General features: G+C 37.8%; 1 protein-coding gene across 1 annotated transcript in view; it reads right to left on the bottom strand.

Annotated features, from left to right (window-relative positions):
- Window positions 1–1,406: 1,406 nt before the first annotated feature.
- LYST (lysosomal trafficking regulator) overlaps window positions 1,407–16,773 on the bottom strand; it is a 93,760-nt gene continuing 78,393 nt past the window's right edge. Inside the window, 11 exon segments of the mRNA XM_068400050.1 lie at window positions 1,407–3,495; window positions 4,881–4,952; window positions 5,164–5,320; window positions 6,968–7,065; window positions 7,364–7,503; window positions 11,279–11,377; window positions 12,099–12,235; window positions 13,107–13,296; window positions 13,995–14,225; window positions 15,762–15,979; window positions 16,387–16,527. Of these exon segments, the coding sequence (XP_068256151.1) occupies window positions 3,357–3,495; window positions 4,881–4,952; window positions 5,164–5,320; window positions 6,968–7,065; window positions 7,364–7,503; window positions 11,279–11,377; window positions 12,099–12,235; window positions 13,107–13,296; window positions 13,995–14,225; window positions 15,762–15,979; window positions 16,387–16,527 (1,622 nt within the window). The 3' untranslated portion in view covers window positions 1,407–3,356.

Genomic DNA, 16,773 nt, shown 5'->3' with positions numbered 1-16,773 from the left:
GTGGCTTCCTGACCCCACTCCAGAGCAGTAATGGCAAGTAAATCTCTACAGAGATCATCACTAGTTTGTAACTTACTACAGTAGCAAAGAAAACAGTGCGGTCTGTAGCTCTAGAATTTTAACTAATGTTCTAGTGGATATTTTTCAAGGCAAGTAGGGCTTTTAAAGAGAATCTGTTTTATATCTTTTGTGATAGAGTAGCTGCAAAGAGAAGTCACATTTCCATATACTTATGCAAGAAGATAAAAAATAAGCCAATACAGCTTTAAACAAAACAAAGCATGAAGAAAACGAAAAGCTAAACTAAAAGTTTGTTAGTAGCAAACCAGGTGATACTTTCCCCCACTGCTCTCTAGACTTCTGTCCACAAAATGCATAGTAAAACCTGCAATTCTAGTAAAATCAAGAAATCATGGAAGGGGGGGTGGGGGGAGGCTCTTGCTTATGTGAAAGAAATCTTTCAATTCTTTCTCCGAAAATAGATATGGGTTAGTTAAATGCAAAGCAGATCCTTAAAGTTTCATAGTTGAAAGGGGTTTTTATTTCATCACAGAAACCATTTTTCCTGCAGAAAATTTTATCATGTTTAATTCAGTTCACACATACCATTCTCTACGTATTTTCTTTTGTTTCTCCTATCCATTGCCATGGGTTTGTCTAAACAGTGGATCTCAAACCTGAGATCAGGGTTTCCTTTTTCAGTAATGGTTTGGAGACTCCCTCTCCTCTCCCCACCACCAGTGAGTATCTGGCCATTGCCTCCCCTTCCCTTTCTCACCACGTTATGTCTGCAATCAGAACATAATGAGCTGGGTTTACCACAGAATCCTGCAAGTGGTGTCAGACAGACAGGCCTTGCCCCATGAATCTCTCCCAAACCCTGGCTTCCAACAGGAAGAGCCTTGAATCCTCCATCAGAAGCCTCCCAGTGATCCCAGTCTCCAGTTTCTACCTGGCACCTTTTTCTTCCTCCCTCAGAGAACACAGAGCAGAGTTGCTTTTCTGCCCTTTGTTTAGCTCAGGTAGGTTTTCAGGGAGGAGGCAGGTGAGAGGAAGGGAAATGTCTGCTTTGAGATGTGTGGCTACAATTCACTTCATGCAAATTGTAGCCACACATCCTACAAGGAAGGTCACATGCACACATGTGCAAAGTGATACACCTAGGGCTTCCCACTTCCAATCCTATCCCCCCCCGTTCAGTTTGACAGCCACATGATGGAGTCCGTAAACAGAACTTCCCCACTTCATGATTTTTAAAATATGAAAGACACGAGAACCAGCAGAAATTAATCTGGAGCAAGGTATAAAAGATCCCTAAAAGAAGAGAGGTGAAACTAAGCCAAAACCACGTTTCTTATCATCTCAGTTTGGTACAAAGATCTGTTTATTACCCAACAATGGGACAGTGTATATACAAAGACAGTGTGGAATGTGACATTTACAGGAAATTTCATTACATCATGCACAGGTACTATTGCAATGTTATTTTAATAGTTCCAGAATGTTAAGCTGAATAAATACTCCTTGCTTCAAAAAATCTTTTTTACTTTTACATAAAAATATATAATATTGCACTCTTTACAAGGCCAGCAATCTTGCATATTAATTTGTAACAAGTGGAATTCTACTTTATAAAAATAAGCCTTTGTGAGCAACACCCCAAACCAGGGAGCACAAAAGCACCCCAAAACCACAATATTTGTATTTTTTCCTCTTACATAAAGCACATCACTTCAACATGAGCCAGGAAGCATTTCAGTCTGTATTTGGACCTTACATTAACATTTAGACAGGGAAAAACAGGACTAAAGCCATCCCGTACAATGCTGCTACAATATACGCAGTTTAAAATTCAATTCATACAGTATGTAGCCACTTGCTTAATTGAACCAAAGATCAGCCTTTGTGTCATGGACTATGAGAATATTTCTAAATTTTTCTAGTTTGAGAAGTTCTTCAATCAGGGAGTTGCAAAGAGTTCTGAAGACTGTTTGGAATTTCCAGAAGAAGTGTAAAGATTTCATGTGTGTATGTCACCTTCATCACAACGTGACAATTTCATATACAGTGCTTTGAAGGCAGATGAACCTTAAACATGAGAAGATATAGCAGTTCATCTGTACGGCAATAGCTGAACATGTCAATGATGAAAAAGCAAAGCAATTAAAAGAAAAATGTAACTACATCAGACTTGCGTAGCGTTCTTGTTTCACCATTCACGTGACTAGTAGGCACTCATGCATGGTGTCACGTTTAGAGGTCTTCAAATCCATCATTAACTGAAACATTAATTTTTGATCTGGCCTAAGAATTCAGATCTGTTAAGCTTTTCACAATAGAGACTTACTTTTTTCCCCTCAAAAAATAGCACCTGGGAATAAATAACATATTTGCACAGTGTATCTGTGTAAACTCTTCCAAATCATCAGATGCCTATGAACATTGATTATTCAAGCAGTTAGATTCAAACATTTTACAGTGTATTGAACTTCAACGACACTAGAACAGGAGCACATCTGTGCCTTTTTTAACAGCTTTTTTTAGAGCTCTGGAAGATAAGCTGTGTGTGTATATCATATATTATTCTGCCACAGCGTTGCAATAGCTACGCGTTACAAAGTTAGGGAGTTAACACTACATTAAAAAACAAAACCAAAATGTGATCTAACTATTGCTTCATGATGCCATGACGTGTCCACCCACTGCTAAGACAAATATTTTATTTTTGCCTGTTGTAAAGACTATTACACTAAGATGGCAAAAATTACAAATATAGATAACAGAAATTCAATTTTTAGCATTACGATACCATAAGATGGTGCAAAAAGCACCTACTAAGTTCTTTGCTTCTTAAAAAAAGCAATTTTAAGTGGTCTTGGATTTTTAAGTTTTGGGTTGCTTATCACAGAGCTAACTATACCACGCTCAACTAATCAGATATACATATGCTGACGTTTTAATAGATATATACAGAACTTTACGCTGCTGATATTTTACAACACAAGAGGGGCAATAAGCATTATCAATCAATTTTAAATACTTCTGTCCAAGAAGTGATTTAAAAAATACTATTATGTTTTATATTGCAGCATTTTGACTTGTATGTCAGAGGATTTATGAGTCACTTTGCTGGTATTGGAGTATATGACCAGAGCTTCCTGGTGACCTGGGTATGCTTCAGGTTTGTGCATGCACATACGCAATTTTACAACCACCTTAGACTGCTCTTTTTTGAAATCTATTCAGTCATTCTAGAGACATTCAAAGTACTTCAAAATCCAGTTAAATAAGATATTCTATGATCTATTTTGGATTTAAAGTGCATCAGAGACATGAGTTAGCAGCAAAAATAGCCATCACCCAGCTGCATAGCTGCTAAGGAATGAATAGAACATGGGTAACTTCAAACGCTGCTGGTCCTTGCGACACCAAGCTATAACATTTCCATCACTATTAGCTGTGAACAAGTGATGACCATCACAGGAAAACGTAAGGCTGAAAAACAAGAAGAAAATTATTTTTATATCAGATTTAGCTATTTAAAATGCAAGAAGCCATTAAAAACCTGTAAGAGTATAGCCAAAGATTAGCTCTCGGGGAGACCCCATGAGTACATTAACATAGCAATATGTTTGCATATGCCTGCTTATTAATTTTTGTAACCAAACTGTCTGAACTACAGCTTTGTCTGGCACTTCAACATGCCATGCAATTTAGTACTCGTTTCTTTCCAGCATCAAAGAAAAGTGTAGGATCAGTAGCAGCATCCTACTCTCTCCCTGGGCTGCCCCTTCTACTTCTGAAGGAAGGCTTTTCAGCAACAGAACTCAGTGCCCTCTGAACTTGCTCACTGACAAAGGCAGAAACTAGATCCATCAGATTTCACGGCACAGCACAGGACTCTTGTTCAGCCAGGCACTTCTTGAGCTATAACAGTAGTAAAGCCCTTCAGTCATACCATGGGTAATGTTAGAGAGCATGAAGGTCAGCATCCATTTTCTGTCTCATTTAAGCAGGAAACTTTAAATTATTCAACAGCTACTAAATCATTATCAAATATGCTTCTTAAAGGAGGTAACAGAAAGACAGTAACTGCTATCAGACAATGTTTTTTGTTTCTAAAAAATAGTGATTAGTGGTTTGGTTTTAAATGATATTTCAGCAATGGTCAAAACAAAATTTTTCAGACTGATTTGTTACTATGCTAACTTTAAGATGATAAAATTTTGGCATAACTCTAAGACCTCTGTGCAGACTACTGTACCACTGGGGATATAAAGACTCAATCCTTTGACTGTGTTCTGAAAACACTTTGGCATGAGAATAATTCTGCTCATATAAATCATCAAGGGGACTCAGAAAATTACACAAGAACTCCAAAATGGCAGCTTCCAGGCTCCTCTGAGTTTCCTTTACTCCTTTTCTCCACCGTTTCCCTCCAGCATCAGAAAAAAATGGTCAGGGAAAATGCGGTGTTTTCATTTACTTCTGAGGGAGAAAAAACTCTGTCTATTTGAGTCTGACAAAGATAAGATTATCTCATTATTTTTACAGAGATTCTGGGGAGAAATATTAAACTTAAGAATAGGAAGAGTTGCTATTGTTCAGTTCTCAAGGGAATCCTGCTAATTTCTATCTGCCAGCAGCAGAACGTAGTTATTACTGTCATTACAAATACAGTACACTTGTGCTCATTTTGCTTTCATGAATAATTAGTAGGATTGCATTACTCTTTTTAGACATGGGTGTTTACCTCCTGTTCTCACGTCAACTCCACATTCAACACTCAAGGCTATTTTGTTGTGGTTTTGTTTTTTTTTTTTTTTTTTTTTTTCCCCAAAGAGAAAAATCCATTTACTGTACACTTGAGATCTTTTTACCTTACAATAGGTTTGGCTGACTTCGAAAATGTTATTTCTCGTACTGGCTTCAAGTCCCACGTACTCCACAGTCTGAAAGAAAGAGTCATTTTTCTTCACATTTAATTTTACAATATTTCAGTGATAAACATTACCTATTTAGCAACTACTAAGACTGGAAACTGAACAACAGCTTGTCCACCTTCTTTAAAGCCAAATATCAGCATGACATTTGGCTACATGCTCTCAAACTGTGAGCCTAAGTTATAAAGCATTTTAATAAATAGAAGTTTCAAGTGCTTACCTTACAACTCCATTTTCAAGCCCCCCTGCAATCACGTTGACAGACACTCCTTCAGGCTGGTTAGAGAAAGCAACAGAGCAAATACTTTCCCTGCAGTGTACATGTCCCACGAGATCACCATTAACTGTCCAAAGTCTCAAATCACTACCCCCTCCAACTGCAACAGAACATAGCATGGGAGTATTAAAAAAAATAAATCTAGACCACAGCTAGGTCTACGCAACAGAATCTTTCAGGGTTAAAGAACTCAGCTTCTTGAAAGATCAGAAGGTTTCAATGACTTGGAGTGATGTGTGCTGCAGTAAACAATTACCTCTTCCCTCCTTTTGTGACAGGGAGCAGGCAAACCACCAAGCCACTGCAGTGATTTAGAAGACATCACTTCATATTTATGTAACATTGTACTTACAAAATGCTATACGAATTTACTTTTAATTACCAATTTTTGTGTACCAACAGGGAAGCACTAAGAGGGCATTCATACCATCTACTTTAAACAGCTAGTTCTTGTACCCTGGCTTGCATCTTAAGCAAAATAATTAAAAGTAGCAAGCACAGTTATCTTACCTGGTTATCTGGGATTATTTGATTTTACCAAAGAACTAATAACCCATCTACTGCTTTGTCTTAAAACAGATTGAAACTCATGTCCCTTACCAATTAAGGAAGAATACAATATTTTCCAGAAAAAAAACCCCTGGTTTGTGAGCTACAGAAATTGAGCTGAAAGCCTCCATGTCAGTTTAAAACCTAAATATTAGTTTTCCGAAACTGCCAGAATAATTTTCCCTTGTCCTTTAATACCATAGACTGTGCTATTTTGCTCCTCCCCCCACCCCCCCCCCCCCGCCCTGATTTAGAACAGTGTTAGTTTCAATTCAGTCTATGGAGGACCACAGTAAGAAACGGTGGCTAAAAGGTACTTCAGCATGTAAGACTTATCTTACTCAAGGCAATCAGAAATAAAATTGGCTCAAAGTGCGAATTTGGTCAATAACTGTCTTCTAACAATAAGGATAAACAAAGTTAAGCTCTTTTCCTTCTTATTCTGTAGCTCCTGGGATCAACGGAACAATATTCTGTCATTTCGATTGTCATTGTTCCATGACCATTCCCCCCCACCCCAGTCTAAAGTTAACAGAATACACACAGGTATCCTTATACATAGCAAAATGGTGTGAGGACTCCAATTTGGCCCTGCTTTACTGATACACAGTCTTGCAGCACACAGTCAATCTTCAAGTCAATGAGCATCCTGATTTACAAAATACTCAAAAATCAAATAGGTCTTAACGTTCTCATCCAGAAACAGTACTACGTGGAAAACAAGACACTGCAAAAACCTGCTTTAAAATAAGGTGGGGGAGGATCTATGTTTGCTTCTGGGGATATGAAAGCATTTAAAGTGATAGAGCGAATAACAAAAATTCTGTTGCTCTGTAATACACTGTACTCCCCTGAACTGTACCTTTGACAACAAATCTCTGTTAAAATGAAAGCAGCCAACTTCACAGAATTTAGGTCTCCCAGAAAGCTCTTGAAATCTCAAGTCTTTTTATAAAGAGATCAAGCTGCTAGCTTTTATACCTCTACATTTTACTCAAACGCCTGCCTAATCATTTCCGGAGAAATTTATATGTTACTATGTAAGAAAAAAAAAAAGAAAAAAAAAGAAAAAAAGCACTCCTATTTGACCAAATGCATCCTCAGATGATTAACACACAGTCAGTATCTAATTTAATAGCAAGTCTCATGATTTATTTGGCCTGAGAGTCAAAACAGCTTTCTCAACTGCCAAATATACCTGAATCACAGATTGTTGCAATGTCACCAGTTGTTTCGCTAGCTGAAACTGCAGTCACAGGACTCTTGTGCCCAGCCAGACTCTGGACATAGCACAGCCTGAAGAAAATAAAGAGAAAAAGCCTGAAGTTCATACTCAAACACAGAAAAAGGTTATTTGAGGAAAATATCTAAGAGTTACATTAGTTTAAATCAACATTTTGCAAGATGATGGTATTTTTCATATTCATTCTAGAATTTCAGCACACTTCATGGGAAAAAACAGTAAGGGTTTGCCTTCACATTACAATATACACGAACAGATTCAGTTAATTTTAAAAGGGTAAAGACACCCAAAAGCTGGAAAACAGGTATTTACACGAAAGCCATTGAAAAAAAGTTGCATATATACTTGTACCTGTTCAAATCCCATATGATGCAGGTTCCATCTTTGCTGACACTTATCATTATACTGTATGGTTTGCACACAAACAAGCTTGTTATTTCTGCTGTGTGACCATACAGATGGACCTGCGACTCCATTTCTATCTCTGAAGGCTGCAAAACAGCAAGATAAAACATGAACTCTCATGAAAAAGAAAATTAATGTCTTTTTTTCTGAAAAGGATAAGCCTAGGAACAAGTTTAATTCTTAGATTTCAAAAAATGGTTCCCATTGCTTTTTGTCATCAGTTTAGCAACAATGTTAATGCTTTATTATGTTTAATGCTTTATAATGTGGTAAGCCATACATATCACTAGTGTTCAACCTTTTGCTTCCAGTGCTTTACTCTAAGCAAACATTTTGATGTGGTCCAATGAATCGAAATGAAGAACTACTGTACTACTTCTGTCTCAGTTACACACCCTGAAATCAGCTGATTCGTTTTCTGCAAGACTGCTATTTCCACATGACAGCAAAATGACAGTCCTCAATATTTTAGCATCTAGAGGAAGCACTTGGAAACATAGAAGGAAAACCCAGCTCAGCAGTTATCAGTCTGTGTACAGTAAATACTGGGAATTCCTCAAGTTGGTGCCAAGTCCTTCAGTGACATCAAGTTGGAGAAATCAAGCAGGAAATCAAGTTTAAATGTAGAAACTGCTAGATAAAAAAATAAAGCAGCAAATTTAATACCAAATAACAATTCTTATGCAAGTTGTATCATTTGAAATGATTTAGGCTTCCTGAAAACTGTTGAAGTTGAAGGAGCTGCTTAATCAGAATACTAATACTTTAATTAAGACAACTTGCTGTACAGAGATTAGAATAATCTTTGCAAAAGAAAGGAACATTTTTCTCCGTGTTTCCTCACATGTGTCAGAGCACATTGTCTGCATTTTTTATGAGGGTACAGGATGCATATAGCAGATCTACAAAAAGCTTGAAAGTAGAAACAGACAAGATAAAAATATACATATGCCTAACTCAGTTTGAAGAAAATTTATGTCTTTCTGCACTAAAAGGGACGATATAATATACGTAATATTGCAAAAATCAATACATTTTTTGACAACAGGAAGACCTGCTATTTTGCTCTTGCTACTGAGCATCTCATCCAAGGAAAACACAAAGTATCCAGTTATTCTCTGAACAGTGTGGTATCTCAGATATGCAGATCCTTCTTTAATCCTTGCTCAGTTTAGAGAAAGAAATTATTTCAATTTTTTTCCATAACAGCAACAATCAAGACTTCCGATTTTCTGAAGAACTGATTTTGATAACCCTTTTACTGTGCTCCTCCCATCTCCTTTGAGTGTTTGCTGTTGATCTGCATTTCAACACTTGAACTGAAAGCACAATTCACCTTTAGCAGCTTCTCTCTATATTACTAATAGCAATAGTTTCTTGATAATTACCTCATGCCTAAAATACCACCCCCTTATTTCCCACTTGCTTTTAGACAGCAGCCACTGAAACAGCATCTAGATGTGGAAAAACATGCAGGTATGTATCTACCTTTAAATAGCAGTTCTTTCTGTTGGTTACCCCAAATGATCATCTACAGCACTTGAGTGGAGAATTTAAATGATCACTGCCCAGTTTTACTCAAACAGATCATTAAAGCACTCTCTTTCTGTTTGCAAGATAACTCTAATAGGCAGAATCACAGAATCAATCAGGTTGGAAGAGACCTCTGGGATCATCGAGTCCAACCATTGCCCTGACACCACCATGTCAGCTAGACCATGGCACTAAGTGCCATGTCCAGTCTTTTCTTAAACACATCCAGAGATGGTGACTCCACCACCTCCCTGGGCAGCCCGTTCCAATGTCTAATGACCCTTGCTGAGAAGAAATTCTTCCTAATATCCAACCTGAACCTCCCCTGGCAAAGCTTGAGGCTGTGTCCTCTTGTCCTGTCGCTAGCTGCCTGGGAGAAGAGGCTGACTCCCACTCCACTACAACCTCCCTTCAGGTAGTTGTAGACTGCAATAAGGTCACCTCTGAGCCTCCTCTTCTCCAGGCTAAACAACCCCAGCTCCCTCAGCCGTTCCTCGTAGGTCAGACCCTCCAGACCCTTCACCAGCTTGGTCGCCCTCCTCTGGACTCGCTCCAACACCTCAACATCTTTCTTGAAGTGCGGGGCCCAGAACTGGACACAAAAGTGAAGGCTGGAGTAATTTGTACAACCAGAAACCCTTGGCTGAGGTTTTCATGAAGGTATGACTTGATCAAGATAGATCACAGTTTCAAAGTAGTACTTCATTAGTTTTTTGACCATCTTAAAAGCTAGGAAAGAGAGCATCTGAAGTACAGCATGGAGGTATTTTTGAATTCTGACAGCATGCTTTTGAATTCCCATATCCAATTAACAACATGATATCCATTTTATGCCTATGCACTCAATTTATATAGATGTGAAACAGGGCAAAATACTAATGCTTCAAGTACTGCATTTACAACAGACTGTTCACTGCATCACTCAACAGCTGACAAGATGCATACAGAACAGATGCTAGGAAGCACATTTGCATTCCCTGCAGCCCTGACTTCGGTAACTGACTGAAGAACAGGAGCTACAAAACTGGCACAAGGTCAGACTGCCTGGGGCATGTAAAACTGCAGCACTGAGAAATTCAGCGAAGATGGTCTCAAATACAACATTTGTGCTGCTGACCAAAAACTACTTGTTTCTAGGAAATGCAGGGAACTTAAGAATCATAGCCCCACTACTAGAGTTTCTTTTCAGCATTGCAGAAGGCAAGTATATTGAATTTCTATTTTAGTACCTCAAAAGATTTTAACTGTAATCCAAGTCTTGGTACAGGTTATTTACAATTTCACTATTCTGGTGAGCAGTTAAGGTGCCTGACTTAAGATCCAACTGACTGAAGCCTGCAGGCTTCAAGCTCTACTTCAATTTTTTAAACAAAAAGTGCTGCAGAGCTCAGGAAGTCTGAGTGGCAGATCACCAGAAACTGGAAGAAAGCCAAGGAAGAAATCACTGTATGTTTGTGCCCTTCCAAGTCTAAGCATCTGCTGTTTGCCACTGTTGAAAACAGGAAACTGGGTAGGCATAGCAGATCATACCAAGGTTCCCTCTAGCCCATGCTAATGTAGTGATTCAAGAGCATCAAGGAGTACAATGCTACAAATATGTTTGCCAATACCTGTATCTATATCAAGCTAAACTTAAGAAATCGGTTTAGTTTAGTTGTTGCTATGGGTAATCCTGTAGACACACCTAAAATGACCTGTCAAGAAAGTTGCAAACTCTTTGTTAAAGCGATTTCTGCTAGTTTCTCAGTATCTTCCACTAATGCATTAAGTAATGCAATTTACTTTTCTCCCTTCCCTCCTCACAGCTTTTCCCCTTGGGGAATATCACAAAGTAAAGAGGCTTAGTGGTTAATATATACACTGTCTGAGATTTCATCCTGGCTCTCTGTGGTGTAAAAGTGCCTTCTGCATTTGAAACATTGTTTACTTCGGGGAAATGCATTCTACAGTTTCAGTAAAGGCTTTGAAAGGCTCTGTCTCCTTCACAGAAAGTTACTTCTTAATGTAGGGAGCTTCAATTCCAAGCCCTAGCCTGAATACAGTCAGAGCTGTATGCGTAATCAGTTATGCACCTAGATGATTAGGGCTGACTTAAAGGCTACCAGTATGTGAACAAAAGCTTAAGAAAAACCCACAAATAAACACGCTGAAATAAATCTATTTAACAATGTCAAAGAGGATCCTTCAAAAATAAATACTAAATAAGCACTTGATCTTTTTAGCAATTATCCTGTATATAACGTATTCCCCTTCTCCTGGTTAAAAAAAAGACTGTAATAGTGAATACAGCTAAATCCTTAAATATAAATCCTGTCCAATGGAACTTACCGTATTGCTAGTGAATCTGTTCATATATGCTGTGATGACACCAGATTTACTACCTGTGAACAGCTGACAACTGTCTGGCACCCAAGCGCAACTTGTTACCTTGGAAAGGCAAAACAAAGCCAGAAAACATTAGAACAGAAACTACTCTAACTGCTATTTTCATTATGTCATAGCATTTGGTCAAACTAATTCTTCATTGGTTATCCTAAGTAAAGCCATGTAAAATACCTAAGCTAAAGAAATCCAAGAGTTAAAATATACCTGCTCTAGGTCATATTTGTTATTACTTCAGAAACAAAGTAAAGAGGGAAATTCTGTGTAGCCCAGAATTCACAGCTAAAGAACAGTGAACTACTGCAGACTTCTGTATCTACAGCCCCATCATCAGCCAAAAGTCTTTTCAGTAGAATCTCACCAACCATTGGAGCATAACAGAGATTACGCAGTGTTCCCTAAAAATCTTTTAGACCATCTTTTTCAGAGGAATCCTAAACTATAGTGGAGTTCTGCTTCTAATATAAGGCACCTATAATTTTTTCCTTTATTCATTTTTCTTGGCCCAGAACTTATCCATACCAATACTCCATAGGAGGGAAAAAATTCAAATGGGATCTTTACCTGGTATAGGAATATATCCAGGAATGAGATACACTGGAGCAACGAGGGACACATTCCAAAGGAGAATCAAACAGATTAAAACCAGTTGTATTTGGATGCTCATCTCAAGAAAAATGAAAGCAAGAGTACCTACTGCCAAGTCAGGCCACCACTTAAACTAGCAATATTAAATTGAAGACCAAGAGACTGATTTTTTTTTTACCTGATGCAACTGTGAACTCTGTATAAAATTTACTGGAGGTTCACTTTGCTTGCTTTTCAGTCGTAAAATGTTATCGGCATATCCCCAGCTCAGGATAGCTGACCACTGAATATCAGTACTGTGCATGCTTCTCACACCTGAAGGAAGGCATATAATATTGTGTCACATATGCAACCAAAGAGTTGATCACTTTGACAGTCAATGATAAAAAAAAATCTCAGGTCCATGTTTTACCAAAAGCTAGAACATAAAAAAACCTTAAAGTTTCAAAATCAGATATTTTCTGTTAGGCTATGGCTTAATCAGTAATGTATTATAAACTAACATAGTTTTCAGAAACTATGTAAACATTCAGTATTCTCCAAAGACAGTTTGCAACTTGGACAAAGCTTTTTTGAAGAAATGTTGCATCTATTGGGAGTGGAGAAAAGTGGAAGAGGCTGACAATACTTCCCAGCTAGAGAAATGGTTGTTCATAACTTCAATGAGAATGTTACTTATTTTTGTTGACTAAAACCTTCACTAGTACACATTACAAAGAAAACAAAAGAAGAGTATGAGAACCTGTTTGTATACTATCAATAAGAATCCCTTCAAGGAGTTTATCTGAAAGCAGATCTTTCACCTCTGCTTTTTACTGATAACTTTCCTCATTCTCTGCCTCTAAAAAACGTTCCTTTAATTCTCCTTTCTGTTGCCACATGTTCTTCTTGAACTGAATCTGCTGGCAAGTTCTAAAGTTAATCTTCATGCTTCAGTCACTTTAATGAAAAATATAAACTTAATTACAGAATGCCTCTATGTAGTTTTGAAGATTACAAGTAAAATCCACACTCCAGGAAAGATACCACACATGTGGAAGCTGTTACTGGATTTATAAATCAATCTTTGGCAACAGTGACTAAATTTGGGAAGTTTGCTGGAGAATAATAGTGGCATGAGATTTAAATTTCTTATGACTAATTTTCACATGTATCGTGCATATAGAGAATAAGCACAAATTCATACCTTGCTCCTTGCTATATATCATCAAAAGGCAAAACTTGCGGGACAAACCGCAGATAGCTTTAGTTGGTAAAGCCTGGAGAGAGCCAAACCTTTCTCCATGTGGTTGGCTAAAGCAGACAACAGGATCTGGAGCACTTGGGGAACCAACATATTCTCCCCACTTCAAGCCTTTTATCCATGGTAATGGACTCTAAAACAAGCACAAATAAGGTTCAAATTAAAAGGTGGCAAAAAGTTTTCAGAAAAATATTATGTCATTAGTAAGGGAGAATCATTCATATCACCTTCCCATGAGCAATCACATGGTAAGGACTGCTAAAGTATTCTAAAAATACTAGAAAGACAAGTATGAAGCATTGTATCATCAGCTAAACTTTTAGTGTTAAGGGAGTTCTCCCACTTCAAGGGCTGAGATAGCAAGCTTGTAGTTCAGGTAGTTTAGTGAAAACTACCAATTTCTTTAGATACAAGGATTCACCTTCTCACTGAACTTCAGGGAAAAAAAATGTTTGAAGTGAAGAAAATTGAACTGTCCTACAGACAATGAAAAAGTTGAGGATGGAAGAAAGCACAGTACATGTTTACCTACTATAGGTTTGCACACAGATTCCAGAATTCATCATTGAAAGTACAAAATCGGTTAAGTGAAATGCTTTCCAACACCTATTTGCTATAACCAAGATAAATTCAGATCTTAGTTTGACACAAAATAAGTCACAAATGCATGAAAATAATTTTCACTATCACTTCACTGATTTTGTGTATTTTCTTTACACTACAACATGGGTAGTAAGTTGCAGTTTTAGGAAGGAAACTGTAAACATAAGGGTACAATAATTACAGCATATGAATGTTAATTAAACAATCTTGCAAATCAAAATGACATACTGGATATATTATTTCTTTAGTGTGTTCTCTGGTTTCTCTGAAAGCAAACTGCACTAGTAATCCCATGGCAGCAGGAAGTTCTCCTTCCATGATAAGCCTGGATCCAGGTCTGCTAACATGTGCTGCATGGAACAGCTGGCGAGGTGTCTGCCCATATGTTTTTATCATTGTTTCAAGGGCTCTTCTCTGAACAGGATCCTCAACAGCAGAAACATCCATCCCAAAATAGGTCTAGAGAGAAAAAAAAAGTGAAGGGCAAGAATAAGCTTGTCCAGTATGTCTTTGGGAAAGATTTCTCAAAACATGCACACAAATTTAGAGGCAGATTCTTCAGTTGTTTGGTTAACACATGGACCAGTACAGTAACCTTGTCACCACTTCTTTTTTGGGGATAACTACCACTTTAAAATTTATCATGTGAGCTGCTGCTACATGTATTCCATGACTAATTTCTGTCAAAGAGGTTTTCTTAGTAAACCTTTACTAACCTGTGCAAAAACAGAAGGGTTGCTAATGATAAACAAAAAGTTGAAAGAGTTTTTTTTCTCTATATCTTTTTAATTAACATATTAAAGCTCTGTTTTGGGGTGGGGAAGGAGGAAGAATCACAGAATCAACCAGGTTGGAAGAGACCTCAGGGATCATTGAGTCCAACCGTTGCCCTGACACCACCCTGTCGACTAGACCATGGCACTAAGTGCCATGTCCAGTCTTTTCTTAAACACATCCAGAGATGGTGACTCCACCTCCCTGGGCAGCCCATTCCAATGTCTAATAACCCTTTCTGAAAAGAAATTCTTCCTAATGTCCAACCTGAACCTCCCCTGGCAAAGAACCTTCATATTTCAGGAGAGTGGAAATTCTTTCCTTTCTCTACTTGTCTTTTTCGTGTCTCTGTATACCACATACTTTTCCTCAGTCACACTGACAAAGACCTTGACTTTTCACTTTAAAAAACAATGAACACACTCAGACAAACTTAATATTTGAAATTTAAGGTAATGACTAAGCACCAAAAAAAAAGGAAAAGGAAGGAAAGCATTTGGATGGCTACTTGAAAAGAAAAAGCCACCACTGCCAAACGCTACCGTTTTATTAGCTCTTCCAGCTATAGAATGAACACTGAACACATGGAACACATTTTGTATGCATTTGAAACCAGGACTGCCTGGCTGAGCAAACCTTGTGATAGTAAGGATTGAAGTTAAAGAATACAATCAGAGATATCCATGTTACAATTAAGTAATAAAACTCTGGAAGTCTTTACATTAAATGAAGACTTCTTTGAAATTAAATTTACTGGAGGAGAAAGTGCTCATTAGAAGGACAAAACACAAGATGTACATGAAGGGAAGAACACAAATAATGAGCTCAGGACAAACTGAACTATTTTAATCGTATCAAAAGCTGCAGCACAATCTGCCTAAATGAAAGGCTTCTTTTGAATGAGATGGAAGCAGGTGCACATGAACACAATACCTGTATACCACTACAAACAACTATTCAGAAAGTCTAAACCCCATAACCTGATCATCCCCCATGCCCATCTCAAGGCAAGAAAGATGAACACAAATTCATTAAGTCTCACAGCAGTCCCTGGGATCTTATCAGTTCCGCACTGTAACGGTTAAAGCCTTTCCTTATTCTTCAACACTTCACAAGCAAGGGATCTTGCTTCATGCTGGATGTTTTCCAAGTCAGACTGAACTTTCCCCCCATTAAATTACTAAGTACAATGAACAAACACACTGCTTATCAAATACTTACTGCAGGATGAAAGACATTAATAGCCTGAACAGAGGCCTTGCCTTTTTGCTTATAACCAAACACCAAGTCAATCCAGTGACAGATTGTCTGGGAAACATGGTCAGACTCCAAAGCCTGACGATGAATCAAGATGAATAGACGAGGATCATTACGAGCCCAGGGTGGAAGATTGACATGGTTAACTCTGTCACCATTTTGACGTACTCCAAAATCAAAACCTAGAAACAGGAGAGTAAATATTCCAACATTTTAGTTGACAGTAGCTGCAAAAAGGTCTTTATAGGGCCCTATGAAAGTTAACCATTAAGCACAGTGATTGCTGATCAACAAAGCAGCACCATTAACAAGTCCCCTCCCAAACACATTGAAGCTGTACATACTCATCCAAATGGAAAAGTCAGACAACAGGAAACTCCTTTGCACCTCTGATATAATTATGAAAAAACTTCCCTTAAGTCCTACATAACAGTTTTTAAAGCATATCCCACAAATTCATGCCAGATTTCTCCCATACATCTATTACTTAGTGTATTCAGTCAAGGGATGTAAATGTTCTCAGTTTCAACCCATAGGCTCAGCTGTACAGCTGTTTTGGGTATATAGTTTTGTTATCCTCTTAGTATACCTTCTCTGTTAACTAGAAAGTCAGGAAGATAGAAAAACTCTGGGATAAGCTCCTTTACGTCAGTCATTGATTCATATGAAGAGAGTCGCCAGGTTGTATTGGTAGAGTGAAAAGTTCTGTCTGGGATGTCAAAACTTTGATCTGTAAAGAAATACAAACTGAATTTGTTACATGGATGATGGACACAATAACAGCTGCACATCTGTAACTTGAAGTAGTTAACTGCTCTCCAGTTAGCTGAGAACATTTAGAATGCTTCTATCTCGATTATTATGCATTACACATAGACTGCAAGTCAAATATAGGTCAGCTTTTTATTCTACATACACTAAAGTATGAATTTAAGATGTACAGCTTTATGGACTAGCTTGATAATCTCAGAATAGG

The sequence above is a fragment of the Nyctibius grandis genome, chromosome 1, assembly GCF_013368605.1.
Source record: "Nyctibius grandis isolate bNycGra1 chromosome 1, bNycGra1.pri, whole genome shotgun sequence".
In the NCBI taxonomy this organism is placed as follows: Eukaryota; Metazoa; Chordata; class Aves; order Nyctibiiformes; family Nyctibiidae; genus Nyctibius; species Nyctibius grandis.
This window is presented reverse-complemented; position numbering and strand designations above follow the sequence as displayed.